This window comes from Papio anubis, chromosome 14 (assembly GCF_008728515.1).
Source record: "Papio anubis isolate 15944 chromosome 14, Panubis1.0, whole genome shotgun sequence".
NCBI classification, from domain to species: domain Eukaryota; kingdom Metazoa; phylum Chordata; class Mammalia; order Primates; family Cercopithecidae; genus Papio; species Papio anubis.
The window spans coordinates 55,692,291-55,719,887 of NC_044989.1; the positions used below are offsets into that span (position 1 = coordinate 55,692,291).

Genomic DNA, 27,597 nt, shown 5'->3' on the forward strand with positions numbered 1-27,597 from the left:
GGCGAGATCCTGTCTCCACAAAAATTTTAAAAATTAGCCAAGTGTGGTGGTGCATGCCTGTGGTCCTAGCTACTTGAGAGGGTGAGATGGTAGGATCACTTGAGCCCAGGAGGTTGAGACTGAAGTGTGCTGTGTTTACACCACTGCACTAAAGCCTGGGTGACAGAAAAAGATTGTCTTAAAAAAAAAAAAAAAAAGTGATTGATGGATTAAAAAAAAAGACCCAATGATCTGTTGCTTACAAGAAACACTTCATCTTTAAAGACACATATAAACTGAAAATAAAGGAATGGAAAAAGATATTCCATGCAAATGGAAACCAAAAAAGAGCAGGAGTAGACAAAATAGATTTCAAGATAAAAATGATAAAAATAGACAAAGAAAGTCATTATATAATGATAAAGGGTTAAATTCAACAAGAGGACCTCTTGTTGAATTGCATATATATTCAACCATTATAAATATATATGCCCCTAACACTGGAGCACCCAGCTACATAAAGCAAATGTTATTACAGCTAAAGAGAGAAATAGACCCCAATACAATACTAGTTGAAGACTTCAACACCCTCACTTTCAGCATTGGACAGATCATCAAGACAGAAAATCAATGCAGAATCATCAGACTTAATCTGCACTATAGACAAAATGGACCTAATAGATATTTACAGAACATATCACCCAACAGCTGAAAAATACACATTCTTCTTCTTAGCACATGGATCATTCTCAAGGAAAGATCATATGTTAGTCCACAAAGCAAGTATTAAAACATTCAAAAAATTGAAATAATATCAAGCATCTTCTCTGATCACAGTGAAATAAAACTAGAAATCAATAATAAGAGGAATTTTTGAAACTATACAAATATGGAAACTAAACAATATGCTCCTGAGTGACCAGTGGCTCAATGAAGAGATTAAGAAAGAAATTTAAAGATTTCTTGAAACAAACAACAATGGAAACACAACCTACCAAAACCTATGGGATAACAATGAAAGCTGTACTAAGAAAAAAGTTTATAGCTATAAGTGCTTACATCAAAAAAGAAGAAAAACTTCAAATAAACACCCTAATGATGCATCTTAAAGAACCAGAAAAGCAAAAGCAAACCAAACCCAAAGTTTTTAGAAGAAAAGAAACAATAAAGATCAGAGCAGAAATAAATGAAATTGAAATGATGAAAACAATTATAAAAATCAATGAAGAGTTTTTTAAAAAAAGTCGACAAACCCTTAGTCAAACTGAGTAAGATAAAAAGAGAGAAGACCCGAATAAATAAAATCAGAGATGAAAAAGGAGACGTTACAATCAATACCACAGAAATTCAAAGGAGCATTATAGGTTACTATGAGCAACTATATGCCAATAAATTGGAAAACCTAGAAGAAATGAATAAATTCTTAGACACATACAACCCACCAATACTGAACCATGAAGAAATCCAAAACCTGAACAGACCAATAAGTAATGAGACTGAAGCTATAATATAAAGTTTCCCAGAAAAGAAAAGCCCAGGACCTGATGGCTTTACTACTGACTCTACCAAACATCTAAAAAAGAACTAATACGAATCCTACTCAAGCTATTCCAAAAAATAGAGGCAGAGGAAATACTTCTAAACTCATTCTACAAGGCCAGTATTACCCTAATACGAAAACCAGACAAAGATATATCAAAAAAGAAAACTGCATGTCAATAATTCTGATAAACATTGATGCAAAAATCATCAACAAAATACTAGTAAACCAAATCCAATAACACATTAAAAAAATCATTCATCATGACCAAGTGGGATTTATCCTGGGGATGCAAGGATGGTTCAACATACAGAAATGAATCAATGTAATGTATCATATATCAACAGAATGAAGGACAAAAATTATATGATAATTTCAAGTGATGCTGAAAAAGCATTTAATAAAATTCAACATCCTTCATGATAAAACCCATAAAAATATCTGGGGATAGAAGGAATATATCTCAACATAATAAAAGCCATATATGACAGAACCACAGCTAGAATCATACTGAATGGGAGGAAACTGAAAGCCCTTCCTGTAAGATCTGGAACACAACAAAGATGCCCACTTTCACCACTGGTTTCAACATAGTACTGAAAGTCCTACTTAGAGCAATCAGACAAGAAAAAGAAATAAAGGGCATCCAAATTGGAAAGGAAGAAGTTAAATTATCTTTGTTTTCTGATGACATAACCTTATATTTGAAAAAAAAATCTAGCCAGGCACGGTGGCTCATGCCTGTAATCCCACCACTTTGGAAGGCCAAGGCATGTGAATCACCTGAGGTCAAGAGTTTGAGACCAGCCTGACCAACATGGTGAAACCCTGTCTCTACTAAAAATACAAAAATTAGCTGGGCGTGGTGGCAGGTGCCTGTAATCCCAGTTACTCGGGAGGCTGAGGCAGGTGAATGCTTGAACCCAGGAGGCGGAGGTTGCAGTGAGCTGAGATTGCACCATTGCACTCCAGCCTGGGGGACAAGAGCAAGACTTCATCTCAAAAAAAAAAAAAAAAGTGAAAGAAAAAAATCTAGAGACTCCACCAAAAAACTATTAGAGGCCAAGCGTGGTGGCTAATGCCTGTAATCCCAACACTTTGGGAGGACAAGGCAGGCCAATCACTTGAGGTCAGGAGTTCAAGACCAGACTGGCCAACATGGCAAAACTCCGTCTCTACTAATAATACAAAAAAAATTGCATTGGGAGTTATACCTGATGTAAATGACGAGTTGATGGGTGCAGCAGACTAACATGGCACAAGTATACATATGTAACAAACCTGCATGTTATGCACATGTACCCTACAACTTAAAGTATAATAATAATAAATAAATTAAAAAAAAAAAAAAAAAAAAAAATTAGTTGGGCCTGGTGGTATGCGCCCATTGTCCCAGTGACTCAGGAGGCTGAGGCAGGAGAATCACTTGAACCTGGAGGCGGAGGTTGCAGTGAGCTGAGATTGCACCACTGCATTCCAGCCTGTGTGATGGAGTGAGACTCTGTCTCCAAAAAAAAAACCTATGAGAACTGATAAACTCAGTAAAGTTGAAAGATACAAAATCAACATATAAAAATCATTGCATTTCTATATGCCAACAACAAACAATCTGAAAAGGAAATTTTAAAAAGTAATCCTGCTTATCATAGCCACAAATTAAATACCTAGAATTAACCAAAGCATTGAAAGAGATCTATAATTAAAACTATAAAACATTGATGAAAGAAATTGAAGAGGACACACAAAAAATGGAAAGATATTCCATGTTCATGGATTGGAAGAATCAGTACTGTTAAAATATCTATACTACCCAAAGCAATCTACAGATTTAATGCAATCCCTATCAAAATACCATGAAGTTCTTCACAGAAATAGAAGAAACAACCCCCAAAATTATATGGAACCACAAAGACCCAGAATAGCCAAAAACCATCCTAAGCAAAAAGAACAAAACTGGAGGAATCACATTAGCTAACTTCAAATTATACTACAGAGCTATAGTAACCAAAACAGCATGGTAATGGAATAAAAACAGATGCACAGACCAATGGAACAGAATAGAGAACCCAGAAACAAATCCACCCACCTATAGTGAACTCACTTTTGACAAACATGCCAAGAACATACACTGGGGAAAAGACAGTCTTTTCAGTAAATGGTGGCAGGAAAACTGAATATCCATATGCAGAAAAATGAAACTAGGCCCCTATCTCTTGTCATATAAAACAATCAAATCAAAATGGATTAAAGATTTAAATCTAAGACCTCAAATTATGAAACCACTACAAGAAAACATTGGGGAAATTCTCTAGGACATTGGTCTGGGTAAAAATTTCTGGCATAATACTCCACAAGCACAGGCAATTGAAGAAAAAAACGAACAAATGGGATCACATCAAGGTAAAACGCTTCTGCACAGAAAGGATATAATCAACAAAGTGAAGAGACAACCCACAGAATGGGAGAAAATATGTGCAAACTACCCATCTAACAAGGAATTAATAACCAGAATACATAAGGGACTCAAACAATTCCATAGGAAAAAAATCTAATAATCTGATTAAAAATAGGCAAAAGATGGCCAGGCACGGTGGCTCATGCCTGTAATCCCAGCACTTTGGGAGGCCAAGGTGGGTGGATCACCTAAGGTTGGGAGTTCGAGACCAACCTGACCAACATGGTAAAACCCCATCTCCACTAAAAATACAAAATTAGCCAGGCGTGGTGGCGCATGCTTGTAATCCCAGTTACTAGGGAGGTTGAGGTAGGAGAACCACTTGAACCCGGGAGGCAGAGGTTGTGGTGAGCTGAGATCGTGCCATTGCATTCCAGCCTGGGCAACAAGAGAGAAACTCTGTCAAAAACAAAACAAAACAAAACACTTGATCATTAAAAAGTCAGTAAACAACAGGTGCTGGAGAGGATGTGGAGAAATAGGAAGACTTTTACACTGTTGGTGGGACTATAAACTAGTCAACCATTGTGGAAAACAGTGTGGCGATTCCTCAAGGATCTAGAACTAGAAATACCATTTGACCCAGCTATCCCATTACTGGATATATACCCAAAGGATTATAAATCGTGCTGCTACAAAGACACATGCACAAGTATGTTTACTGTGGCACTATTCACAATAGCAAAGACTTGGAACCAACCCAAATGTTCATCAATGATAGACTGGATTAAGAAAATGTGGCACATATACACCATGGAATACTATGCAGCCATAAAAAAAGATGAGTTCATGTCCTTTGTAGGGACATGGATGAAGCTGGAAACCATCATTCTCAGCAAACTATCACAAGGACAAAAAAACCAAACACTGCATGTTCTCACTCATAGGTGGGAATTGAACAACAAGAACACTTCGACACAGGAAGGGGAACATCACTGTTGTGGGGTCGGGGGAGTGGGGAGGGATAGCATTAGGAGATATACCTAATGTAAATGACGAGTTAATGGGTGCAGCACACCAACATGGCACATATATACATATGTAACAAACCTGCACATTGTGCACATGTACCCTAGAACTTAAAGTATAATAAAAAAAATTTTTTTTAATTAAAAAAAGGGTAAAATAAATGGCAAAAGATTTGAATAGACATTTCTCAAAAGAAGACATACAAATGGCAAACAGGCATATGAAAAGGTGCTCCACATCATTGATCATTAGAGACATGCAAATCAAAACTACAGTGAGATATCACCTCAGCCCAGTTAAAACAGCTTTTACCCAAGAGTCAGGCAATAAGAAATGCTGGCAACGATGTGGAGCAAAGGGAACCCCTGTATACTGTTGGTGGAAATGTAAATTAGTACAACCACTATGGAAAACAGTTTGGAGGTTCCTCAAAAAGCGAAAAATTGGGCTACCATATGATTCAGCAATCTTATGATTAATGCAACGCTATTCACAATATCCAAGATTTGGAAGCAACCTAAGTGTCCATCAACAGACAAATGGATAAAGAAAATGTGGTATGTATAGGCAATGGAGTACTATTTAGTCATAAAAAAGAATAAGATCCTATCATTTGCAACAACATGGATGGAACTGGTGGTCATTATGTTAAGTGAAATAAGCCAGGCACTGAAAGACAAACCTCACATGCTCTCATTTATTTGTGGAGTTAAAAATAAAAACAATTGAACTCATGAACATAGTAGACGGATGGTTACCAGAGGCTATGAAGGGTAGTAGGAGAGTTGGGTGGGGGAGGTGGGGCTATTTAATGGATTAAAAAAATAGTTAAATTGTTAAAATGGCCATACTGCCCAAAGCAGAGAAATCTACAAAGCAGGGAACTACAAAACCACAATGACATTCCATCTTACACCAATCAGAATGGCTATTAATAAAAAGTCAAAAAACAACAGATGTTGGAGAGGATGTGGAGAAAAGGGAATGCTTATACATTTTTAGTGGGAATGTAAATTAGTACAATCTCTATGGAATACAGTATGGAAATTTCTCAAAGAGCTAAAAATAGAACTACCATTCAATCCAGCAATTCCACTACTGGGTATCTACCCAAAGGAAAAGAAACCATTATATGAAAAAGACACCTGCACTCGTTATGTTTATCATAGCACTATTCACAATAGCAAAGTCAGAGAATCAACCTAAGTGTCCATCAAGGGATGACTGGATAAAGAAAACACATACACACACAGAAACACACACACACCACCGAACACTACTCAGCCATAAAATAAAACTGAATGCCATTATCCTAAGTAAAATAACTTAGGACGAGAAAAGGATGAGAGAACTAGGAAGTAGTGGGAAGAGAGGGATACTGAGGGGCATGAGGGAACTTCTGAGTGATAATCTCATGGGTGTATGCATATGTCAAAGGTTATCAAATTGAGCCGGGCGCGATGGCTCATGCCTGTAATCCCAGTACTTTGGGAGGCCAAAGTGGGCAGATTGCCTAAGGTCAGGAGTTTGAGACCAGACTGGCCAACATGGTGAAACCCTGTCTCAACTAAAAGTACAAAAAATTTAGCTGGTTGTGGTGGCACACACCTGTAATCCCAGCTATTCGGGAGGCTGAGGCGGGAGAATCACTTGAGCCCGGGAGGCAGAAGTGGCAGTGAGCCAAGATTGCACACTGCACTCCAGCCTGGACGATAAGAGTGAAACTCTGTCTCACACACACAAAAACAAAACAAAACAAAAAAAAAACAACTTACCAAATTGTGTACTTTAATATGTACAATTTGTTGTATTATGTCAATTTACCACAAGGAAGCTGTGTTTTAAAATAATACGGAGCAAATTTGACAAAATATTAACATTTATTAAATCTTGACAGTGAGTACGTTGGTGTTAATGTTTCTCCATACTTTTCTATATACTTAAAATCGTTCATAATATAATTTAGAAAATCTAATCAAACCCCTAATGTTACTGCTAAGCAAACAGAGTAAATGGTAGAGAGAGGGCTGGGGCCTAGACCTCTAGACTCCCAGTTTAATGCTTTTTTCATTTTATGAGAGAAAAAGTAGTAAATTTGCATACATATATAAGGTTCAGAGAGAAATGCTTACCCTTAAATGTATTCATTGTGCCAATGTTTCGAAGAATTCTTCTAGGACTGTTTGCTGCATAACAAGCTGCCTTTTCATATTCACCAAGTGAGATTAACTCATTAAATCTATAGGCATCACATTTTATAATGTGTTATAATGACACAAAAAGAGAAAAAACTGATTAGAAATGTTTAATACAGACCAAATATAGTGGCATAAAGATATGGAAAAACAAAAAGGAATTCTAATAAACTGTAACTAGAATCATTCACCCTGTAAGATGTTCTCTGAAATCTTTCTCTAATATTCTGTTGGGTTTTTTTTAAGTCTCAGAATAAAACTCCCACCTGCTAGCTAACTTTGAACATGATCCTAAACTTTATTCCTATAGCACTTACAGCAAGCCATAGAGAATGGAAGAAAGAACTTGAATTTATTATGAACTCAGATTTTTTTCCCCGCATATCATTTCCACATGAAAAAGTACTGGTATCAGAGGAAAGAAGGGCAATCTACTTAGAAATGCCACCTGAAGGAAATACTAATTGAAGACAGAAGCTGCTAAATTGGGCTGGGCGTGGTGGTTTACGCCTGTAATCCCAGCACTTTGGGAGGCTGAGGCGGAGGGGATCATGAGGTCAGGAGATCGAGACCATCCTGGCTAACATGGTGAAACCCCGTCTCTACTAAAAACATTAAAAAAAAAAAAAAATAGCCAGGTATGGTGGCATGTGCCTGTAGTTCCATCTGCTCAGGAGGCTGAGGCAGGAGAATCACTTGAACCCAGGAGGCGGAGCTTGCAGTGAGCCGAGATTGCGCCACTGCACTCCAGCCTGGGCCACAGAGCTAGACACCATCTCAAAAAAAAAAAAAAAAAAAAAAAAAGAAGCTGCCAAATTGGAGATCAAGAGGTGTCCTTGGTATTCAGAAGCCTATGTTGTTCTGCCAGGCAACAGGCTCCCAGTCAAAGATTAACACAAGAAGGAAAGATAATAGTTAAGATAACTTAAGCCTCTACTCCTCTTCCTATGGCAAAAGGTCTTCAAATCAGTCCTTACCTCACAATTAATAAAACTAGGATAAACAGAAGTTACATAGTGCTGCAAATGAATGTAGAGCCCCAGGCGGAAAACCTACTAAAGTAATATTAAGCAAAATACATAAAACTTTCAATCTCAATGAGGGTTTTTCTCTCATATCAAACTGTCAGACTTAGAGAAGCATTACAGTGTAAGGAAATAACATGAGCTTTTGTGCTCTCCCCAAAATTATCTTTACCCCCTTCTTTTTACCATACCAACCTTCCAATTAACAGTCGAAAACTGTTTAACATATAAAGACCAGGAATATTACATATGTTCATTACAGATAAGCCTTATAGCCTGTGAATTAACCTCTTAAAGAATATAGTCTTACTATGTATTAAAAATGTTTAAAAATGCACGTGCATGTTAAACACCAAGGGAGCAGCTGTGTGGGGAAAAAAGGAGGGAAAAGGAATTGAAGACAGGAGGAATGATACACAGCGGGATGTTAACTATAACAAACTTCTACAAAAACAGCTGAAGCAAATACTGCAAAATGTTAACTTCTTGCTAAATTGGTACACAGAATAACATTTTGTTAATGTTATTCTCTGTATTTTTATGAATACTTGAAAAGATTTGATAAAAGTAATATTTGATAAAAAGTAAACAAAGTATAAAAAAGGATACAGTCTTAAATCTCTTTAATCTTCTATTATATACTATATATAATAACTTAAGTATTAGGGAGAAATATGCCTTCTTAATAAGTCATGGGATAGAAATAATGAGAAAGAAAGGACTGAATTGGCTAGAATAATCTGAATCAGGAAGACATTCTCAAAAACATTTTGTAACATCAGGTTGATAGTTAGGAAATATAAGAAAAATACAGGCTGAGATTCCCTTATCCTAAATGCTTGGGACCAGAAATGTTTTGGATTTCAGATTTTTTCATATTTTAGAATATATGCATATACATAATGAGATATCTTGGGGATGAGACCCAAGTCTAAACACAAAATTTATATTTCATATATACCATATACACAGGGCCTGAAGGCAATTTTGTGTAATACTTTTTTTTTTTTTTTTTTTGAGTCTTGCACCATTGCTTGGGCTAGAGTGTGCAGTGGCACAATCTCAGCTCACTGCAACCTCTGCCTCCCAGGTTCAAGCAATTCTCCTGCCTCATTCTCCCTAGTAGCTGGCATTACAGGCATCCGCCACCACGCCCAGCTAATTTTTTGTATTTTTAGTAGAGATGGGGTTTCACCATGTTGGCCAGGCTGGTCTCGAACTCCTGACCCTGTGATTCACCCGCCTCAGCCTCCCAAAGCGTTGGGATTACAGGCGTGAGCCACTGTGCCCAGCCGGTAATTTTATATAATACTTCTAATAATTTTGTGCATGAAACAAAGTTTGTGTACATTGATTCATCAGAAAACACAGGTATCACTATCTCATGTCACTGCTCAAAATTTTTTGGATTTTGGAGCATTTCAGATTTCAAATTTTCGGATTAGGAATGCTTAACCTGTATAAATAAAACATATCAACATTATAATCCTCTTATCTCCTCTGAAAAACCTCCTAGATTCCCAATGTGGTATTTTATTCGCAAAGAATCTATGAAAAAATGTAATTCTGAAAAATTAAAGCTTTTAAAATAGTTGCCTTTCAATGTAGTGAAGCATAATTTCAGCTTCTTTTGCCCTGTGTGGATCATCTTCCATTAGTTCTTCAACAATGCCTTGGTCACCTGTAAATATTGAAAGTACCACTGGAAGATATTTAAGGTTACTTATCAATAGAAAACAATAAACATACATGTGTTTAATACCAACAACTTATTGCTATAGATCCTAACAGCATCAACCTCTTCCAAAACTTAGTGGCCTCCTCCTCCCTTTCCTCTTTATGTTGATGTACATTTTCAGGCATTCTGTCTTTGGCTCACCAAGTCTATTCTTTACTAATTACCTGTTAGTTAGCTGTTGAAGGAAGGAACCCATAGGGTAACAGAGAACTAGCTGAAGTATGTTTTTGCTTTATTTTAACTCGGCCTAAGAAAACCCCATTCTAACTTTCTAGGGGAAAAAAATGTCTTCCATTATTGCTACTAATTTAAAAATATAGATAATCTACCTTGTAAATATTTGGTTTTCTGAATTTGCTCCACAAAGTCTTGAAATGGGCTGCTCATATCAGATTTTACCCATGAAGTAAGTGCCTGTGAAATTATCTGCAGTCTTTGATGACTATAAAGATAAAAAACGTCAATAATATACTGAGCCTAAAATCAAATGGTGGAATATTAGAATAAACACAAAACTCCAAACTTCAAAAACATATGATCAACTTCCATACCAAAACTGTAACTTTCTGTTCAGATTTTCAGCTACATCTCGCCGTTTTAATAACACAATCATTTCTTCATCTAAATCAGACTTCCTCTGAGCTGGCACATATTTTATCAACATAGCTTGTTTAATTTCTGCATATTTATCTTCAAGATGTTTCATGTATTTAGTGAGAGCATCTAGATTCATGGATTCTTGGAGAGTCATGCCTATGGGAAAAGGGAACAAATCAAACAGGCCAAGCCATGTGTGGGACGCCTGTGTTCAAAGAGCAAGTCTTAGAAAGACAGTTCACTATGTTAAGAAACAATTTAGAAATGATAGTATGTACTTACAGCTTACTGAACATAGGTAAAATTAGCATAAACTTGTAAATGGCTAGCAGGTTATGATTGATTGATTGATTGATTGATTGATTGATTGTATAGAGACAGGGTCTTGCTATGTTGCCCAGTCTAGTCTTAAACTCCTGAGCTCAAGCAATTTGCCCACTTTAGCCTTCCAAAGTGCTGGGATTAAAGGTGTGAGCCACTGTGCCAGGCCAGGCTAGCAGTTTTATTTTAATTTATTTTATTTATTTATTTTTTGAGACGGAGTCTCACTCTGCCGCCCAGGCTGGAATGCAGTGATGCAATCTCGGCTCACTGCAATGTCCGTCTCCCAGTTCAAGCGATTCTCCTGCCTCAACTTCCTATAGTAGCTGGGACTATAGGCGCGTGCCACCATGCACGGCTAATTTTTGTATTTTTAGTAGAGACGGGGTTTCACCATGTTGGCCAGGATGGTCTTGAACTCCTGACCTCAGGTGATTCACTCACCTCGGCCTCCCAAAGTGCTGGGATTACAGGCGTGAGCCACCACACCCGGCCTCAGGCTAGCAGTTTTAAACACTATCAATGAAGACTCAGTGAAGACTGAGAACACACAAACCTTAGCATCTGAAAAAAATTTTTTTAGTGATTTCATTAACATACCCTGAAGACCCCTAAATATCACTCTTACTCAGTAACGCCAAGAGCTTCTGCCTAACAATTCAGGATTTGTCAACTGATTTCTCTCTAAACAAATCTCTCATTACCCTACTATAGCTAACCCCAGAGTAATCAGTTTATTATTCCCAACACAAATATAAATGCCTGCCAAATCTTCAGTCCTCTCTCTCACCGTCCCCTCTACTTATTATTCCTCTCTCTCTTTCTCTTCAAATGCCTTTGAGAGAGAGAGAGAGAGAGAGAGAGACTCTCACAGGGTCTACCCAGGCTGGTCTCAAACTCCTGGGCTCAAGAGATCCTCTCACTTCAGCATCCTAAAGTGCTGGGATTACAGGCATGAGCCACTGTGCCCAGCCCTAAATAATCTTCCTTTCTCATCTGGGCCAATTGTTGACTTCAGTACATATCACAAAATACTCCTCCTCCAAAAACTTACCTGAATTGATTCTACTTGATTTTAACCAGTCCCTTACCCAGAATCTTCTCAGCACTTAGTCCCAATTTGCCAGTTATACTGTACTTATTAATGTGTATCTTATTTGTCATTTGCTAGTCACAATTTTATATTTGAAAGTGAATCTAGGCACGGTGGCTCACGCCTGTAATCCCAACACTTTGGGAGGCCAAGGCGGGTGGATCACAAGGTCAGGAGATCGAGACCATCCTGGCTAACACAGTGAAACCCCGTCTCTACTAAAAACACAAAGAAATTAGCCAGGTGTGGTGGCAGGCGCCTGTAGTCCCAGTTACTCAGGAGGCTGAGGCAGGAGAATGGTGTAAACCCAGGAGGCGAGCTTGCAGTGAGCCGAGAATCGGGCCACTGCACTCCAGCCTGGGTGACAGAGTGAAACTCTGTCTCAAAAAAAAAAAAAAAAAGTGAATCTAGTCCCCACTTTTATGAAACACAAGATGATTATTCAACCTCAGTTGAAATCCTCTAGTATAGAGTAGCTCATTACTTCAAGACATAGCTTCTTCCACCGAGACCAAATCTGGCTTCCTAAAATTTCTACCTATTAATCTTGCCTTAGAATAAACACTGGCCAAAATCTTTAAAAGTTTGGAATACCATTATCTATTCTCAAAGTCTTTCTTTTTTCCAGGATGAATATTTGTAATTCCTCTATCCACTCATCGTAAAAACCTCTCCATATCCTAGATGAATTCCAGGATATACTACAATTTCTTAAAATATGGTAACAGTATTATGCTGAAGATGTGGAAGCAGTGAATGCTGACATCAACATGAATCAACAATATCCACCAAAACTTAATACACTACAGTTTACTTTATATTATACCAGTGGTTCTCAAACTTTAGAGTGCATCAAAAAAACCTGAAGCGGCTGGGCACAGTGGCTCACACCTTTAATCCCAGCACTTTGGGAGGATGAGGCGGGTGGATCGCTTGAGCCCAGGAGTTTGAGACCAGCGTGGACAACATGATGAAACCTCGTCTCTACTAAAAACACAAAAATTAGCTGGGCATAGTGGCACACACCTGTAATCCCAGCTACTTGGGAGGCCAAGGCACGAGAATCACTTGAACCCTGGAGAGGGAAGTTGCTATGGGCCGAGATCACACCACTGAATGCCCAGCCTGGGTGCCTGAGAGAGACTATGTGTCAAAAAAAAAAAAAAAAAGAGAAAAGAAAAACCTGAAGGACTTGTTAAGACACTGCTGAACTCCACCCATCGAGTTTCTGACACAGTAAAGTCTCTGATCTGATGGGAACCATGAATTTGCATTTCTAAGAGGTCTTTAGGTGATGCTGACATTGATACAGGAACCACACTTCAGGAGCCACTGCATTACACTTCATATAACCCAGCTGACTGAAACTCAATCTTTTAGAGTTTGTTTTTCCATTCCCTTGAATCTACCTAGAGTCTTGACTAAAATCGTGTACAACACACATGTGCAAGATGCACATACATCAGCACATTTATAATAATGCGTGGATTAGGTAAAAAATTGGAAATAATCAGGGTTTCTCTCAAATATTTTAAACAAAATACAATACCTGGAATAGGTTTTGAAGGATCTTTGGAGAAAGTACAATACTTTACTTCTTTCGTGTCATACGCTGCCCTAGACTGCTTGATTTGATCTATTTGAGATTGAATCTTCGAGGAATTATTTTCAATAATCCTCATTCTGGAAAACAGAAAGGCTTTATTATGTCTTTCAACTAACTTAATTCTTGAACCACAAAACCTCAAGTAAAACAGTTTAAATCATTACTTTATTTTGAACCATTATGGACTAGGTGAAATGCCCTGAAAAAGTTATCTAGCCTCACAAATGAGGAACAATTTTCTTTCTGAGCATCAATAAAATCTCATACTACGATTCTGAACCCTACTGGAAATTCATAAGTGCTAATCACAATAATATGGCCACAAACTATTTTCTTTAGTAGAAAATTACTTTTGTAATTTAAAAATTCTTTTGGTAGGTAATTATATTAATTTCCTGTGGCAACTGTAACAAATTACCACTAACTTGGTGACTTCAAACAACAGAAATTTATTCTCTTACAATTCTGGAAGCCAGAAATTCAAAATCAGTATCACTGGACCAAAATCAAAGTGTTGGCAGAGCCATGCTTCCTTCAGAATCTGTTCCTTACCTTTTCCAGCCTTGGGGCTGCAGGCATTCTGACTTTATCACTTCAGTCTCTGCCTCTGTGGTCATACCGCCTTCTCCTCTGCCTGTGGCAAAGCTCCTGTCTCCCTCTTATTAGGACATTTATGTTCACATTTAGGGCTTACTTTTATAACCTCCCTATATCAAAATCTTTAATTACATCTGCAAAGACCCTTTGTCCAAATAAGGTTAACATTTAGGGGTTCTAGAAAGTAGGACCTGATGTCTTTGAGAACTGTTATTCAGCCCACTACAGTAATTTTGATCCTAGAGCTAGAGGAAGGACAGCACTTCCCTGAGATAAAACTAAGTTTACCTAGAAATGAAAATTTTGAATACCAAAAGGTAGTATAAACTTCTCTTAAGCATTATTTGAAGTTTTCTTCCTAGTTATGTTGGCCCAAGGGAGAAATAACATATTAAAATACACACAGAAAAATTATTTTTCACACTTGTTAAAGCATGGTAAGGAAGACTTTTTTCAAGAGGGGCCATGCCAATAGGTACAGGAACCACTGCAACGGAGAATGATTGGATTCAATCTGAATATGACATGGCAAGTGGGAATTTATAGCTAAGGAGCAAGGTGGGGTCAGTGGATGACAAATTACTAAAAGAAAACATGAGATGTGAGGAGAGATTCTGGATCAACGGACCTAAGAGGATTCCTGCTGAAGGCAGGCCACGGTACCTAGACATCACCTGGAGGATGGTTGGGGGATCACATGTCATGGATGGGGAGTTTTGGCTAAACTTACTTCACAGGATTCTTGCTAAAACTGAATGGTGCAGAGATGAATGTGGAAGTCCAAAAGTCGGGCCTAGTTGAAAAGGGTTCAGGGAAGCCTGAGTAAAATTTGATCAGGAAGATAATTTTTGTCAATATATAAATGTCACAGCGTTTTTGGCAAATTAAAAACAAGTTTGGGCCAGGCTCGGTGGTTCACACCTGTAATCCCAACACTTTGGGAGGCCGAGGCAGGCAGATCATGAGGTCAGGAGTTTGACACCAGCCTGACCAACATGGTGAAACCCTGTCTCTACTAAGAATACAACAATTAGCTGGGTGTGATGGTGGACACCTATAATCCCAGCTACTTGGAAGGCTGAGGCAGCAGAATAATTTGAACCCAGAAGGCGGAGGTCGCAGTGAGCCGAGATCATGCCATCGCACTCCAGCCTAGATGACAGGGCAAGACTCCGTCTCAAAAAATAAAAAATAAAATAAAAAACAAGTTTGTCAGTAGATACTGCTGGCTGCTGTTTCTGACTATTATATAGTGTTCTTGGTAACTACTGATGGCTCAGAGTAAGAGCTTGCAGTATTAATGAAAGGAATGTGGGAATAAAATATCCACTGGCTTTATTCCAAATTGATTTGTGCTTATAAATGAAAGATATGTTAAAAAAAAAAAAAAAGGCAGGTTTTTAAAAGAAACTGAAAGCAGATACTTGTATATGAATTTTCAGAGTGGCATTATTCACATAGACAAAAATGGAAACAATCCAAGTGTCCAGATGAATGGATAAACAAAATGTAGTACGTACATACAATGGAGTATTATTCAGCCATGAAAAGGAATTAAATTCTAATACATGTTACCACATGGATGAGAAAGTATCTAACTGTTGCTCCCTTCTATGCTAATTTTATGATCTCTATTTTTGACAACTTCACTAAGATGAACCTAGTTGAGTATTTCTTAGTATTTATCATGCTTGGGATTCTTCGGGTTTGTTGAATCTGTGAATCGGTATCTTTCACATATTTTCAGTGTTACATTTAGTAAATGATGGATACATTATTTTTATAGATAATTTTAAGTCAACTTGGAAAACTATGCAAAGTTTGACCTCCATTTCTGGTAATATGACTGGCTAGATGCTGAGATAGATCTTCCTATTGGGAAAAAGTACTACATAATATATTTTTAAAAAATCTTTCCAAAAGCATCAGAAAGTCAAAATCAGGGCAAAACCTAACAGAAGACAGAAAACTCATAGTCATTATTTCTTCAAATATTGTCTGTGTCCCATATTCTCTTCATTGTAGAGCTGTGATTAGACAGAATAATATGACCTTCTCACTCTGTCCTCCATATCGCTTTATAATAGCTTTATTGAGATATAGTTCACACACCTTAAGAATCATCCTTGTAAAGTATACATAATTCAAGGAATTTTAGTATAGTTGTGCAACCACAACCCCTATTTAATTCCAGAACATTTCATTGGCCCAAAATAAACTGTATACCCATCAGCAATCAGCTGAGTAAAGGGCAATTTTCCCTGCATTCCCAGGGTTGGAGCAGTTTACCTGTGGTTCACCCTACGATGGTATACCTAGCCTTTTACCATCCTAGCTTTATATGGTGAGTGTTTCCCAATAGACTATACCATGTGGAGCGATCCTGGGCTTTGCCTTTTATTCTGCATGCGATAGTAAAAACTGAAAATTATGGTCACTAGTTTTTTAAAAAATGTTCTCGGGGTCAAAGCAGTTTTAGTGCTCCACTTATCTTTTGTCTTCTGTTAGATTATGCCTTGATTCTGACTTTCTGATGCTTTTGGAAAGATTTTTGAAAAAATATATTATGTAGTGTTTTTCCCCAGTAGGAAGGTCTATCTCAACATCTAGCCAGCCATATTACCAGAAATGGAGGTCAAACTTTGCATAGTTTTCCAAGTTGATTTAAAATTATCTACAAAAGGCTGGGCACAGTGGCTCATGCCTGTAATCCCAGCACTTTGGGAGGCTGAAGTGGGCGGATCACCTGAGGTCAGGAGTTCGAGACCAGCCTGGCCAACATGGTGAAACCCCATCTCTACTAAAAATACAAAAAGAAAAATTAGACGGGCGTGGTGGCGGGAACCTGTAATCCCAGCTACTTGGGACACTGAGGCAGGAGAATCGGTTGAATCTGGGAGACGGAGGTTGCAGTGAGCCATGAGCCAAGATCACACCATTGCATTCCAGCCTGGACAAGAGCAAAACTCCATCTCCAAAAAAAAAAAAATTATCTATAAAAATAATTTATCCATCATTGACCAAATGTAATACTGAAAATATAAGACTACTCAACAAGACTGAGCATCTTATCCTCTCCCGGTAGGTTATTTACCTTTGTGAATAACAGGATTAAGTGCTCTAATTCAGATAGTAATTATGAAATTATACTATTAAATCTTCCATGGAGGAAATTACCTGGAGCAATTACCTGTATCCCTTATTTATTTTATTTTATTCCTTTTTTTTTCTTTTCCTTGAGATGGGTTCTCACTCTGTCACCCAGGCTGGAGTGCAGTGGTGCAATCGTGGCTCACTTGTCTCCATCTCTCAGGCTCAACCAATCCTCCCATCTCAGCCTTCCAAGCAACTGGGACCACACCCAGCTAATTTTTTTTTGAATTTGTAAAGACAGGGACTCACCATGTTGCCCAGGCTGATCTCAAACTCCTGGGCTCAGGCAATCCTCCTACCTCGGCCTCCCAAAGTGCTGGGATTACAGGTGATGAGCCACCCTATGTGGACCCTCATTTTATGATACGACAATGTGCTTTCAATTATACTAAGAGGGGCAGGAGTGGTGGCTCATGCCTGTAATCCCAGCACTTTGGGAGGCCAAGGCATGCAGATCACTTGAGCTCACAAGTTGGAGACCAACCTGGGCAACATGGCAAGACCCCATCTCTACAGAAAATACAAAAATTAGCCTGACATAGCAAAACTCCACCTCTACAAAAAAAAAAAAAATACAAAAATTAGCCAGGTATAGTAGCTTGTGCCTGTACTCCCAGCTACTTGGGAGGCTGAGGTGGGAGGATCACTTGTGCCTGGGAGGCAGAGGTTGCAGTGGGCCAAGATCAAGCTACTGCACTCCAGCCTGGGCAACAGAGCAAGACCCTACTTCAAACAAACAAAAAAACTATAACTGTCCACTCTTGCCTTTTTGACCCGGCACAGTGGTTCACACCTTCAATCTTAGCACTTTGGGAGGCCAAGGCAGGAGGATTGCTTGAGCTCAGCAATTCGAGTCCAGCCTGGGCAACATAGTGAGACCCCATCTCTATTTTTTATATTAAAAAAAAAATTAGCTGGGCATGGTGGCATGCACCTGTAGTCCCAGCTATTCAGGAGGCTGAGGCAGGACAATAGATTGAGACCAGGAGGCAGAGGTTGTAGTGAGCCAAGATTGCGCCATTGCACTCCAGCATGGGCAACAAGAATGAAACCGTGTCTCAAAAAAAAAAAAAAAAATATATATATATATATATATATAAATATATATATATATATACACACACACACTAAGAGGTACTATAAGTTCTCAAACAAAAGTAATATTTTTTAATTGAAGTAAATAATACAGTAGCTTCAAGTCACTAGAAGAAGGTAACATAAAAATGTGTCTTTTAAATAAAATTGAAAAATAAGACTAAGAGCCACCGGCTAGAGTTACACTGCTAGTTATTATAATCAAGCAACAACTACTATCTTTTGGGCTAGTTACTAAAATACTTACTTTGCTTCAAGTTGGATTGTTCTTTTCCTGTGATATACCAAAGCTGTAGGCTCTGCTGCCAAACCTTTAAGTTTTCCATGAAGACAAAATGCAGTTCTTCGGCCTTTCTTTATTGTCTCAATAAAGGCATCATATTCTTTTTTGATTGAAGTAAGAACGGATTTGTATGCAGTGACATGCTCTATTACCTGAAATATTATTTTTCTGCCTATGGTATTGATATTTTTTCTAAAAGACTATGGATTGAAATTCTCGCAAATAACATTATAGATTATTTTTTAAATGAAACATGATTAGCAATTAGAAATCTAAACTTTACAGCAAGCTCAAACATAATTGGACACTAAAGGCAATATTTACTAAATATGTGCTCTTTGTGGAACATTATGGTAGATAATGTGGAGTTTAAATATAAGAGGAAAAAAAGACCATATTTTTGTTCTACTTGGTATGAACACATACATTATATGATTCCAGTTAAAACTAATACTAGTTCTAATTTTCCAAATTCTGAATCTTTTAAATATAATTCTGTATCTTCTCTTACTCCCTCCAAATCTAGTCTCTAACTTCATTTAAACCTTAAAATCCTGGATTCTCTTCACCTCCTTATTTTCCTAACCCATCAGCTCCTATTGGCTCATCAATATTCTCAATATCTAACTGCATCTCTAATCCCAGGATGTCATGTGCAACTGTAAAAAACCCCTCATCACTATACATTCATGGCTTCAAATGGTGTTTAGGCACAGAAAATCTCTGGAAGGATAACAGAAGAAAACAGAAACAGTGGGTGCCTGCAGAGAAGGACAGGAGAAGTAGAATCTGAGATGAGAAGGGCCAGACTTTCCATTGTACAATCTCCTTTACTGGTTTATTTATTCATTTTTTGTTAATATTATATATGCAATACCCATGCAAAAATAAACATTTTTTAAAAAGTCAAAAAATAAAAATAGAAAAGTTATAAATAATATATGGTTTCCAAATTCTGCACGAGGATTTCAGAGGGATTGATGAATATAGAGAATAGACAGGCTCAATCTCTAATTTTCTCAGAAAGCTGCAATTATGCTTTCTATTCCTTCTACATCTCTAGCCTCTGATATCCCCCACTGGCTTTCTTTACCTAGGCAATATCTAGAAAAAATTATCTAGGAAGGCATCTGGTCTATCAGCAAATGATATAAGGAGATTATTGATCTCCTGGCAAGTGCCATGGAGATGACCACACCACCTATCCACCCATATCAAGAATCTTTAATAAAATAGAGGTCATCAATCTGTGGCTTTCCAAATTAAGTACCCTGTTGCTCCTGGCCATCTGCTTCATACATTCCTCTGATATGCTCCAACAATCCAAGACAGTTCATATACATTAATGAGTAGATAATAAATATGTAGTGGTATCATGATCAGCTCCCAAGTCTGTTTGCTAGAAGAAACAGATTTCAGAAGAGCATTCATGGGAACCTTTACGAATGCACAGAAAATACACTAAAGTAGAATATGCAAACTGGCACACCACAGGTTGAATACAGCTGGCAATTTTGCTTAACCAACAAAATATTTTAAAATTTAGGAAATTTCACCCAAAAACCACATTTTCAGCTTCTCTTGCAAACTCTGAAAAATCTACCTCCATGGAACCCCTATTCCTTAATGGCAATAATAGCTGGAGTTTTCGATTAGGTTGGTTTTTCATTTTACCACAATCCCCACCACTCCTTATTCTCTTATAGCCAGCCCACTTAACTCTTTTATATTACCTTGGTGGCCTCTGCAGGCATTTAAGTTTGAGACTCCTGCATTAAGGCTGCTACTAAATCCAAGAAAATAACCATAGCTATACTTACCAGTTACAGGGGTCTGAGGGAGAAGAGGTATGGTTTTCATTCCCCCTCAGCTCCTACATACGGATCTGAACTATTTGTACAATATGCTACAGGAACACAAAAGGTCAGCCACTTTACAGAGTCCAGCTACCTCCATAGCCCCGCCCCCCTTTTCTTTTTTGGTAGAGACAGAGTCTTGCTATGTTGCCCAGGCTGGTCTCAAACTCCTGGCCTCAAGCGATGCTCCTACCAATCCTCTCAAAGTTCTAGGATTACAGACACGAGCTATTGCACCCAGCCGAGTAAGTCATCCATTTCTAAAAAAGCTCATTCTTCCAAGCTTTGGTCTTCTTTGCTTACTAGGTTTTTCATTCACCCTGCAATCCACCCCCAACTCTTGGTATGAGTTTCAAGTCCTCCTTGCTTTGATTCAGGCATGATTCTCTAGGTCAAACCATCTATCTTTGATTTTAAACACAATTTGGTATCTGTTCCCTGGTTCAAAGTACCCAGAGATGCAAGCTGACACTTTTATCTTCTGCCCAACTAGTTCCTTTTAAGAGGGTAGGAAGATCAAAGAAGACAGTCATTAATAGTTCATTAATAATCAAAGGTGCTAAAATAATGTGAAAATGAAAAAGGTAAATTATCTGTTATCAAGAAGCTAGAAGAAAAGTTTCTCAAAGTACCAAATGACTTCCATTTCTAGATCCCCTCTCAGTCCTGAAGAACAGAATTCTTTACAAGGTAAAATTTACAATTATGTAATGTGCAAATAGTACAAATGGAAATCTTTTCTCCTCACTAGGAGAAAAGAAACAGGGACTATAGACGTCAATATTATTTTCTATTTAACACTGTATGTTTTCTCTAGGAATTAAAGTTACCAACAATACCTCCAAAATGACTTCACTGTAACTACATTAATGCAAAGCAAAGAGCTCTTCATGTAAGAAAAATTCTGACAAGTGTTAGCACTCGGGCATGCAAAGATACACGTTACAGTTATGACTTTCCTTTGCTAATTTCACACAGTAGAGTCGCAGCATGACTCGATATTTATAAAACCTATTCAATACATTATCTTTATTTAAACATCCATTCAATACATTCCTTGATAACTAAAACACCAAGAGCAGTATCATTGATCATAATGCATATAAAATGAAGCTAACCTGCCAATGTACTAATTCTAAAAGATAGATTTTCTGTATGATATAAAAGGAAGGAAAGGCCCGGCGCCGTGGCTCACGACTGTAATCCCAGCACTTTGGGAGGCCTAGGCGGGCGGATCACAAGGTCAGGAGATCGAGACCATCCTGGCTAACACGGTGAAACCCGGTCTCTACTGAAAATACAAAAAATTAGCCGGGCGTGGTGGCGGGCGACTGTAGTCCCAGCTACTTGGGAGGCTGAGGCAGGAGAATGGTGTGAAGCCGGGAGGCGGAGCTTGCAGTGAGCCAAAATCGCGTGATTGCACCACTGCACTCTAGCCTGGGCCACAGAGTGAGACTCCGTCTCAAAAAAAAAAAAAAGGAAGGAAGGAAAGACTCTGTTTCTCTCTATTACTCCTATGATTATGTATCAACTTTCCTTATTCTGGTAGGTATATATCACTATCATATGCTCACTTTCCCTTAGAGGGAGGCACTAGGTTTTTATTTAGAGGAGAAATAAGAATCATAGTGTATAATGTTTAAAAATTAAAAGACTGAGTTTCTATTTTGCCTGTGGCTGTTTACTCAGAGACCAACAGTTTACTGAAGTCTTAAGGTAAGTACTTCCTCTGGCAAAGAGGAAAGATGCTGATTTCACTTATTTCACTGTCAGGGCATCTTCCCGGAATGGGGTGGAAAAAAAAGCGCTGCATAAATAAATTAGGATTGGTGGGCAAACTGCAATTGTTTAGAAGGATAATAGGTATTTCTAAAACCTTAAAAAGCAAAATCAAATATGTTCCACAAAGTGATAGCATTTTCCAAGCTGATCTCCATATTTCCAATATTAAGTCCAGTCTAATTCCTTGTAAACCATGACTAGATAATTCTAGACAGAACTCCAATATACAAGGAACCTCAATTTAATGTTAGATCAAATCTAAATCAAGATTTTAATGATACCACAAACAAACTCAAAATAACAAGGAAGCATCATGCTCCTGCTTGCAGCCCAATTCCTAATAAATCAGATGATACTTTTAGATGAAAAGGTCAAAATTATTGTCAGAAAGCAGATACAGCCAGGTAGTTAATCAAAAACTGATAGTCTGGGCTAGGTGCTGGTAGTTCATGCCTGTAATCCCAGCACTTTAGGAGGCCAAGATAGGAGGATTGCTTGAGGCCAGGAGTGCAAGACCAGCCTAGGCAACATAGAGATCTTGTCTCTACAAAAAAATTTAAAACTTAGTCAGGAGTGGCGGCACAAGCCTGTAGTCCCAGCTATACAGGAGGCTGAGGCAGGAGGATCACTTGAACCCAGGATTTTGAGGCTGCAGTGAGATATGAGTGTGCCACTGAACTCCAGCCTGGGTGATACAGGGAGACTCTGTCTTTAAAAAAATATATAAAGGAAACTTATAATCTGCTCTCAAGCTAAGATAACTGAAACACTCATTCACAGTCAGGAAATACAAATCCAGAAGTGCATTTTTCCCATTCATGCCTTTCTGAGAAACTGGATGAACGTCTCAAAATCGGCAAATGGAATGTGATCATTCAAACAGTAGTGTTACTAAAGCAGGAATATTGGTTGTCAACATAGATCATTGCTATCTTCATGAAAACTTAATTGTTTTAAGAGCATTATGATACCTTATCAAAAACATTTCGGTATATGATGTAATATTCATCAGCAGGTCCTTCCTCGTTACAGCCCAGTCTTTCAGTTTCTGTAATTATGTATCTTTGCATACTTTCCAAAAATTCCTTGTCACTTCTACAAATGATAGGTGGGAGAACTGCACGTTTTCTTATTTGATGAACTGACATATTTGACAATCTGCACACTTGCTCACTGAAGAAAAGTTAAATCTTGACCTGCTCTTGCAACAAAGCCAAAACTTTGATAAGCCTGAAAGAAAAAGAGCAACAATTAATATAATAATTTTTAAAATTAAGTCACATATTGATCTGAAAATATATTTTCTTCAGAAAAAAATTTTCCATCTGTCGCTGTGATAAATACTTCAACCTATGTATTAAAAGGTCTATGCTGCCAAGCGTGGTGTCTCATGCCTGTAATCCCAGGTCGTGGGGAGGCTGAGGCAGGTGGATCACCTGAGGTCGGGAGTTCGAGCCCAGCCTGACCAGAACGGAGAAACCTCGTCTCTATTGAAAATACAAAATTAGCCAGGCGTAGTGGCGCATGCCTGTAATTCCAGCTACTCAGGAAGCTGAGGCAGGAGGATCGCTTGAACCCGGGAGGCAGAGGTTGCGGCAAGATCGCGCCATTACACTCTAGCCTGGGCAACAAGAGTGAAACTCAGTCTCAAACAAACAAAAAACTATGCTATTCCACTGCCATATGCTGCTGCTCTGGGACAGAAACACAGAAATACCAAACACCAATGAAGAGCTCTTCTCTTCCTAACTGTGCATAACTCCTCTCACATGTATCATATAATTGATGGTTTCTCATGTATAATTCACACTTTCTAATAGAAGGTTTGGTATTTTATATTTATTTGTGTCATGTGGGAAAACTAGTTTGTAAGCCTCTTGACACAAACAAGGTCAAATACTTTACGACCCCCGCGCTTATCTGGCCTAGCTTCATCCAGCACACAACAGCTATAAATAATGTATTTATTTTTGGCTCACGCTTGTAATCCCAGCACTTTGGGAGGCCGAGGTGGGCGGATCACGAGGTCAGGAGATCGAGACCACAGTGAAACCCCTTCTCTATAAAAATACAAAAAATTAGCTGGGCATGGTGGCGGGCGCCTGTAGTCCCAGCTACTTAGGAGGCTGAGGCAGGAGAATGGCGTGACCCCAGGAGGCGGAGCTTGCAGTGAGCCGAGATGGCGCCACTGCACTCCAGCCTGGGCTACAGAGAGAGACTCTGTCTAAAAAAAAAAAAAAAAAAAAGTATTTATTTTATAATAAACTTTATTATAATCATCTTTAATATTAAAGTACTAAGCAAAAAGAGGTCAGGACTTCTGCTAAAATCCAACACTCAATTATGTCAAAAATAACAGTATTTTTCAGCGTAGAGCTTTCAAGCAGCCACATAGAGCTTGCAGTGAGCCGAGATTGCGCCACTGCACTCTAGCCTGGGCGACAGAGCGAGACTCCATCTCAGAAAAAAAAAAAAAAAAAAAAAAAGAATCATGAGCGGCGGCGGCCTGGTGGGGGCCAGCACGCCGTGGGCCGGTCCAGCGCCGCCTCAGGGCACCTCCTACTCGACCGGACTGAGTTCCCCACCGGCGTGGCCTGCTGTGCTCTGAGCGCCAGGGGTCGGCGCGGCAGCTCGGCTTTGGGGACCCGATGGAGGAGCGGGGTGTCGGCCTCGCTGGACGGTCCCCCCTGACCTCCGGCGGCGCTGGGGCGAGTGAGGGCGCGCGGAGGCTCGCGGGGACCACTACCGCCCCCGGACCCGCTCAGCGGTCCCTGCTCACAGACGCCGCCCCCAGGAGCCTCGGCAGGGGCCTCGGACGCCCGGGTGTTCAGAAGAGAAGCGGGATCAGGTTCACGCACGCCCGCGATCGGATAGTAACTTTTTTTTTTTGAGACGGAGTCTCGCTCTGTCGCCCAGGCTGGAGTGCAGCGGCACGATCTCGGCTCACTGCAAGCTCCGCCTCCCGGGTTCACGCGATTCTCCCCCTCTCAGCCTCCAGAGTAGCTGGGACTACAGGCGCCCGCCACCACGCCTGGCTAATTTTTGTATTTTTAGTGGAGACGGGGGTTTCACCATGTTGGCCAGGCTGGTCTTGAACTCCTGACTTCGTGATCCACTCGCCTCGGCCTCCCAAAGTGCTGAGATTACAGGCGAGAGCCACCGCGCTCGGCTGATCGAAACTTTAAAGTCATTGGTAACCCACGCTTCCCGGAGTTGCATTTGGGGTCACCCAGCGGCGAAGCCCATACAACTTGATACGCCCTTACACACCAAGCTCAGTTCAGGAGAGGGGAGGTCACAACCAGGAGCCAGAGGCCAGCTGATAATGTTGTACTTGATTCCATAGTCAAAGGAGCTGGATGGCGTCTCATGCAGAGTGCCGTGCTCTGGGAGTGTTTGAGTGTGAACTCTATGCCTTGACAGCTCCCTACACCCAGTCGATAGTCCTGGAGGAAAGCTGTCATGAAGGATCCCTTCATCTCCGACAAGGTCAGATTCCTGGTCCTTGGCTGGCGCTGCAGTTTGTGCATCAAGTTGTGTGGCCAGTGTACTCGGAGTGATCCAGGAGTCTGAGAAGTCCCTGAGCATCTGGCACAGGGCGACATGCACACAGGGGAGCTGTATCAACAGCCAAGGGGGCATGAGATGGGCCAGGGCAGGAGGAGCCTCCGCAGTGCGGGTAGGGAGTGTCTGAGGCGCATTGAGGAGCTGGCGGTCCAGGAGAAGCTGAGAAAGGAAGACTAGAAAGGAGTGCAGTTTATTCTACTTCAAGAGATTCTGCCTCCCTTGTGTCCAGGAGAACATCGTGCTTTTCCTCAGGAAATTCAGCAAGGCTTGGAGAAAAGGGAAGCTCCGTCAGAGGCCCCCCAGCCAGCCCGGTTCTCGGACGTGAGTACAGCTGGGGCTGAGTCAACGGGCAGCACTCTGCAGGGAGCTCCTGGGCCAGCCTGCGCCAGAGATGCTGCTAAGCTGGGAGCCGCCGTGCCCGGCCTTGTTTCTGGACCATAGGGAGCAGCACTGCAGCCCAGGGGAGCTGGAGTCCAGCTTGGAGCAGCCACAGGCCCAGGGAGCTGTGCTGAAAGGTAGCCCAAAGGCAGATAGATGCCAGACCAGACACAGCAGGGAACTGGGCCAGGCGCCCCCGCATGACCCTCAGGGCCGAGGCCTGAGTGAGTGCTGCTCAGATGTGACTGAGAGGGATGACCTCCTTCAGCGAGGCAGCTCCTAAGAGGCCACCTGCAGGTCCGTGTGGGGCAAGACGCCATGCTGTGTCGGGGCCATGGCACACAGTAGGTGGCTGCAGTGGTTTCTCTGTAAGGAAAATCATTGACAGCAGTTGCCTTCTGGAGCCAGTCTGGAAGGTCTAGAGCAGGATATAATTTTTACTTCTCATCCTTATGTGATGCTTGGAAAATGGTTTTAACATTGATCATGTACTCTGTTTATAATTAAAAACCCAAAGAACCAGCAAATGTTTGGAAAAAGAATCTTCCACTGAAATATGTGTGGATACCTGACGTTCTCCCAGGGCACTCTGGACCCAGCAGTGGTTGGGGTCTCCTGGGAAGCTAAGTGCTGGCTTACAGCCTCTCCAGTTCCCTCAGGCTCTGGCTTCAGCTCGGGCCCCTCCAATCTGTCTCTTCCAACCCCAAGTCAGTAATGCTGTGGGCTTCCTGCCCTCACCCCGCACCTCATGACCAACACGCTGCCTGCCTGCTTGCCCCCTGCCATCTTGAATTCAGTCCTGGGTGCCTTCAAAGCCCGACCCCACTGCCTGCCAGGGTTCCTGCAGCATCCCCTCCTCCAGGCGCCCCATCTCCCTGAAGCTTCCAGGTAGCAGTTGGTGTGGCACTGATCTGTGAGCTCTGGAATGTCTGCTTAGAGTTCTGAGAGGCAGGAACTGCTCTTTGTAAATACTCAAGGCCAACTGTCACGCGATGAAGGAATGAATAAAGAGTTTTTACTGAAGGGCCGGGCGCGGTGGCTTAAGCCTGTAATCCCAGCTTGATTTTGGGAGGCTGAGGCAGGCAGATCATGAGGTCAGGAGATTGAGACCATCCTGGCTAACACGGTGAAACCCCGTCTCTACTAAGAATACAAAAAAATTAGCCGGGCATGGTGGCAGGCGCCTGTAGTCCCAGCTACTCGGGAGGCTGAGGCAGGAGAGTGGAGTAAACCCGGAAGGTGGAGGTTGCAGTGAGCGGAGATCGCACCACGGCACTCCAGCCAGGGCAACAGAGTGAGACTCCGTTTCAAAAAAAAAAAAAAAGGAGTTTTTACTAAAAAAAAAAAAAAAAAATCATTCTCTGACTG

At 40.2% G+C, this 27,597-nt stretch overlaps 1 protein-coding gene across 10 annotated transcripts in view; it reads right to left on the reverse strand.

The window, feature by feature from the left end:
* Positions 1-27,597, reverse strand: part of CLHC1 (clathrin heavy chain linker domain containing 1) — a 68,914-nt gene that overhangs the window by 35,036 nt on the left and 6,281 nt on the right. For 5 of the 10 annotated variants that reach the window (XM_031655188.1, XM_031655181.1, XM_031655185.1 and 2 more), the window contains exons 2-8: positions 23,256-23,514; positions 18,611-18,798; positions 13,462-13,595; positions 10,453-10,654; positions 10,231-10,343; positions 9,760-9,844; positions 7,076-7,182 (exon numbers count right to left, since the gene is read on the reverse strand). In XM_031655188.1, coding sequence (XP_031511048.1) covers positions 7,076-7,182; positions 9,760-9,844; positions 10,231-10,343; positions 10,453-10,654; positions 13,462-13,595; positions 18,611-18,798; positions 23,256-23,432 — 1,006 coding nt within the window. In that variant the 5' untranslated portion in view covers positions 23,433-23,514. Of the gene's footprint in view, positions 1-7,075; positions 7,183-9,759; positions 9,845-10,230; positions 10,344-10,452; positions 10,655-13,461; positions 13,596-18,610; positions 21,727-23,255; positions 23,515-25,554; positions 26,087-27,597 lie in introns of those variants that run through there. The other 5 variants (XM_031655182.1, XM_031655187.1, XM_031655190.1 and 2 more) reach the window with 5 other exon arrangements.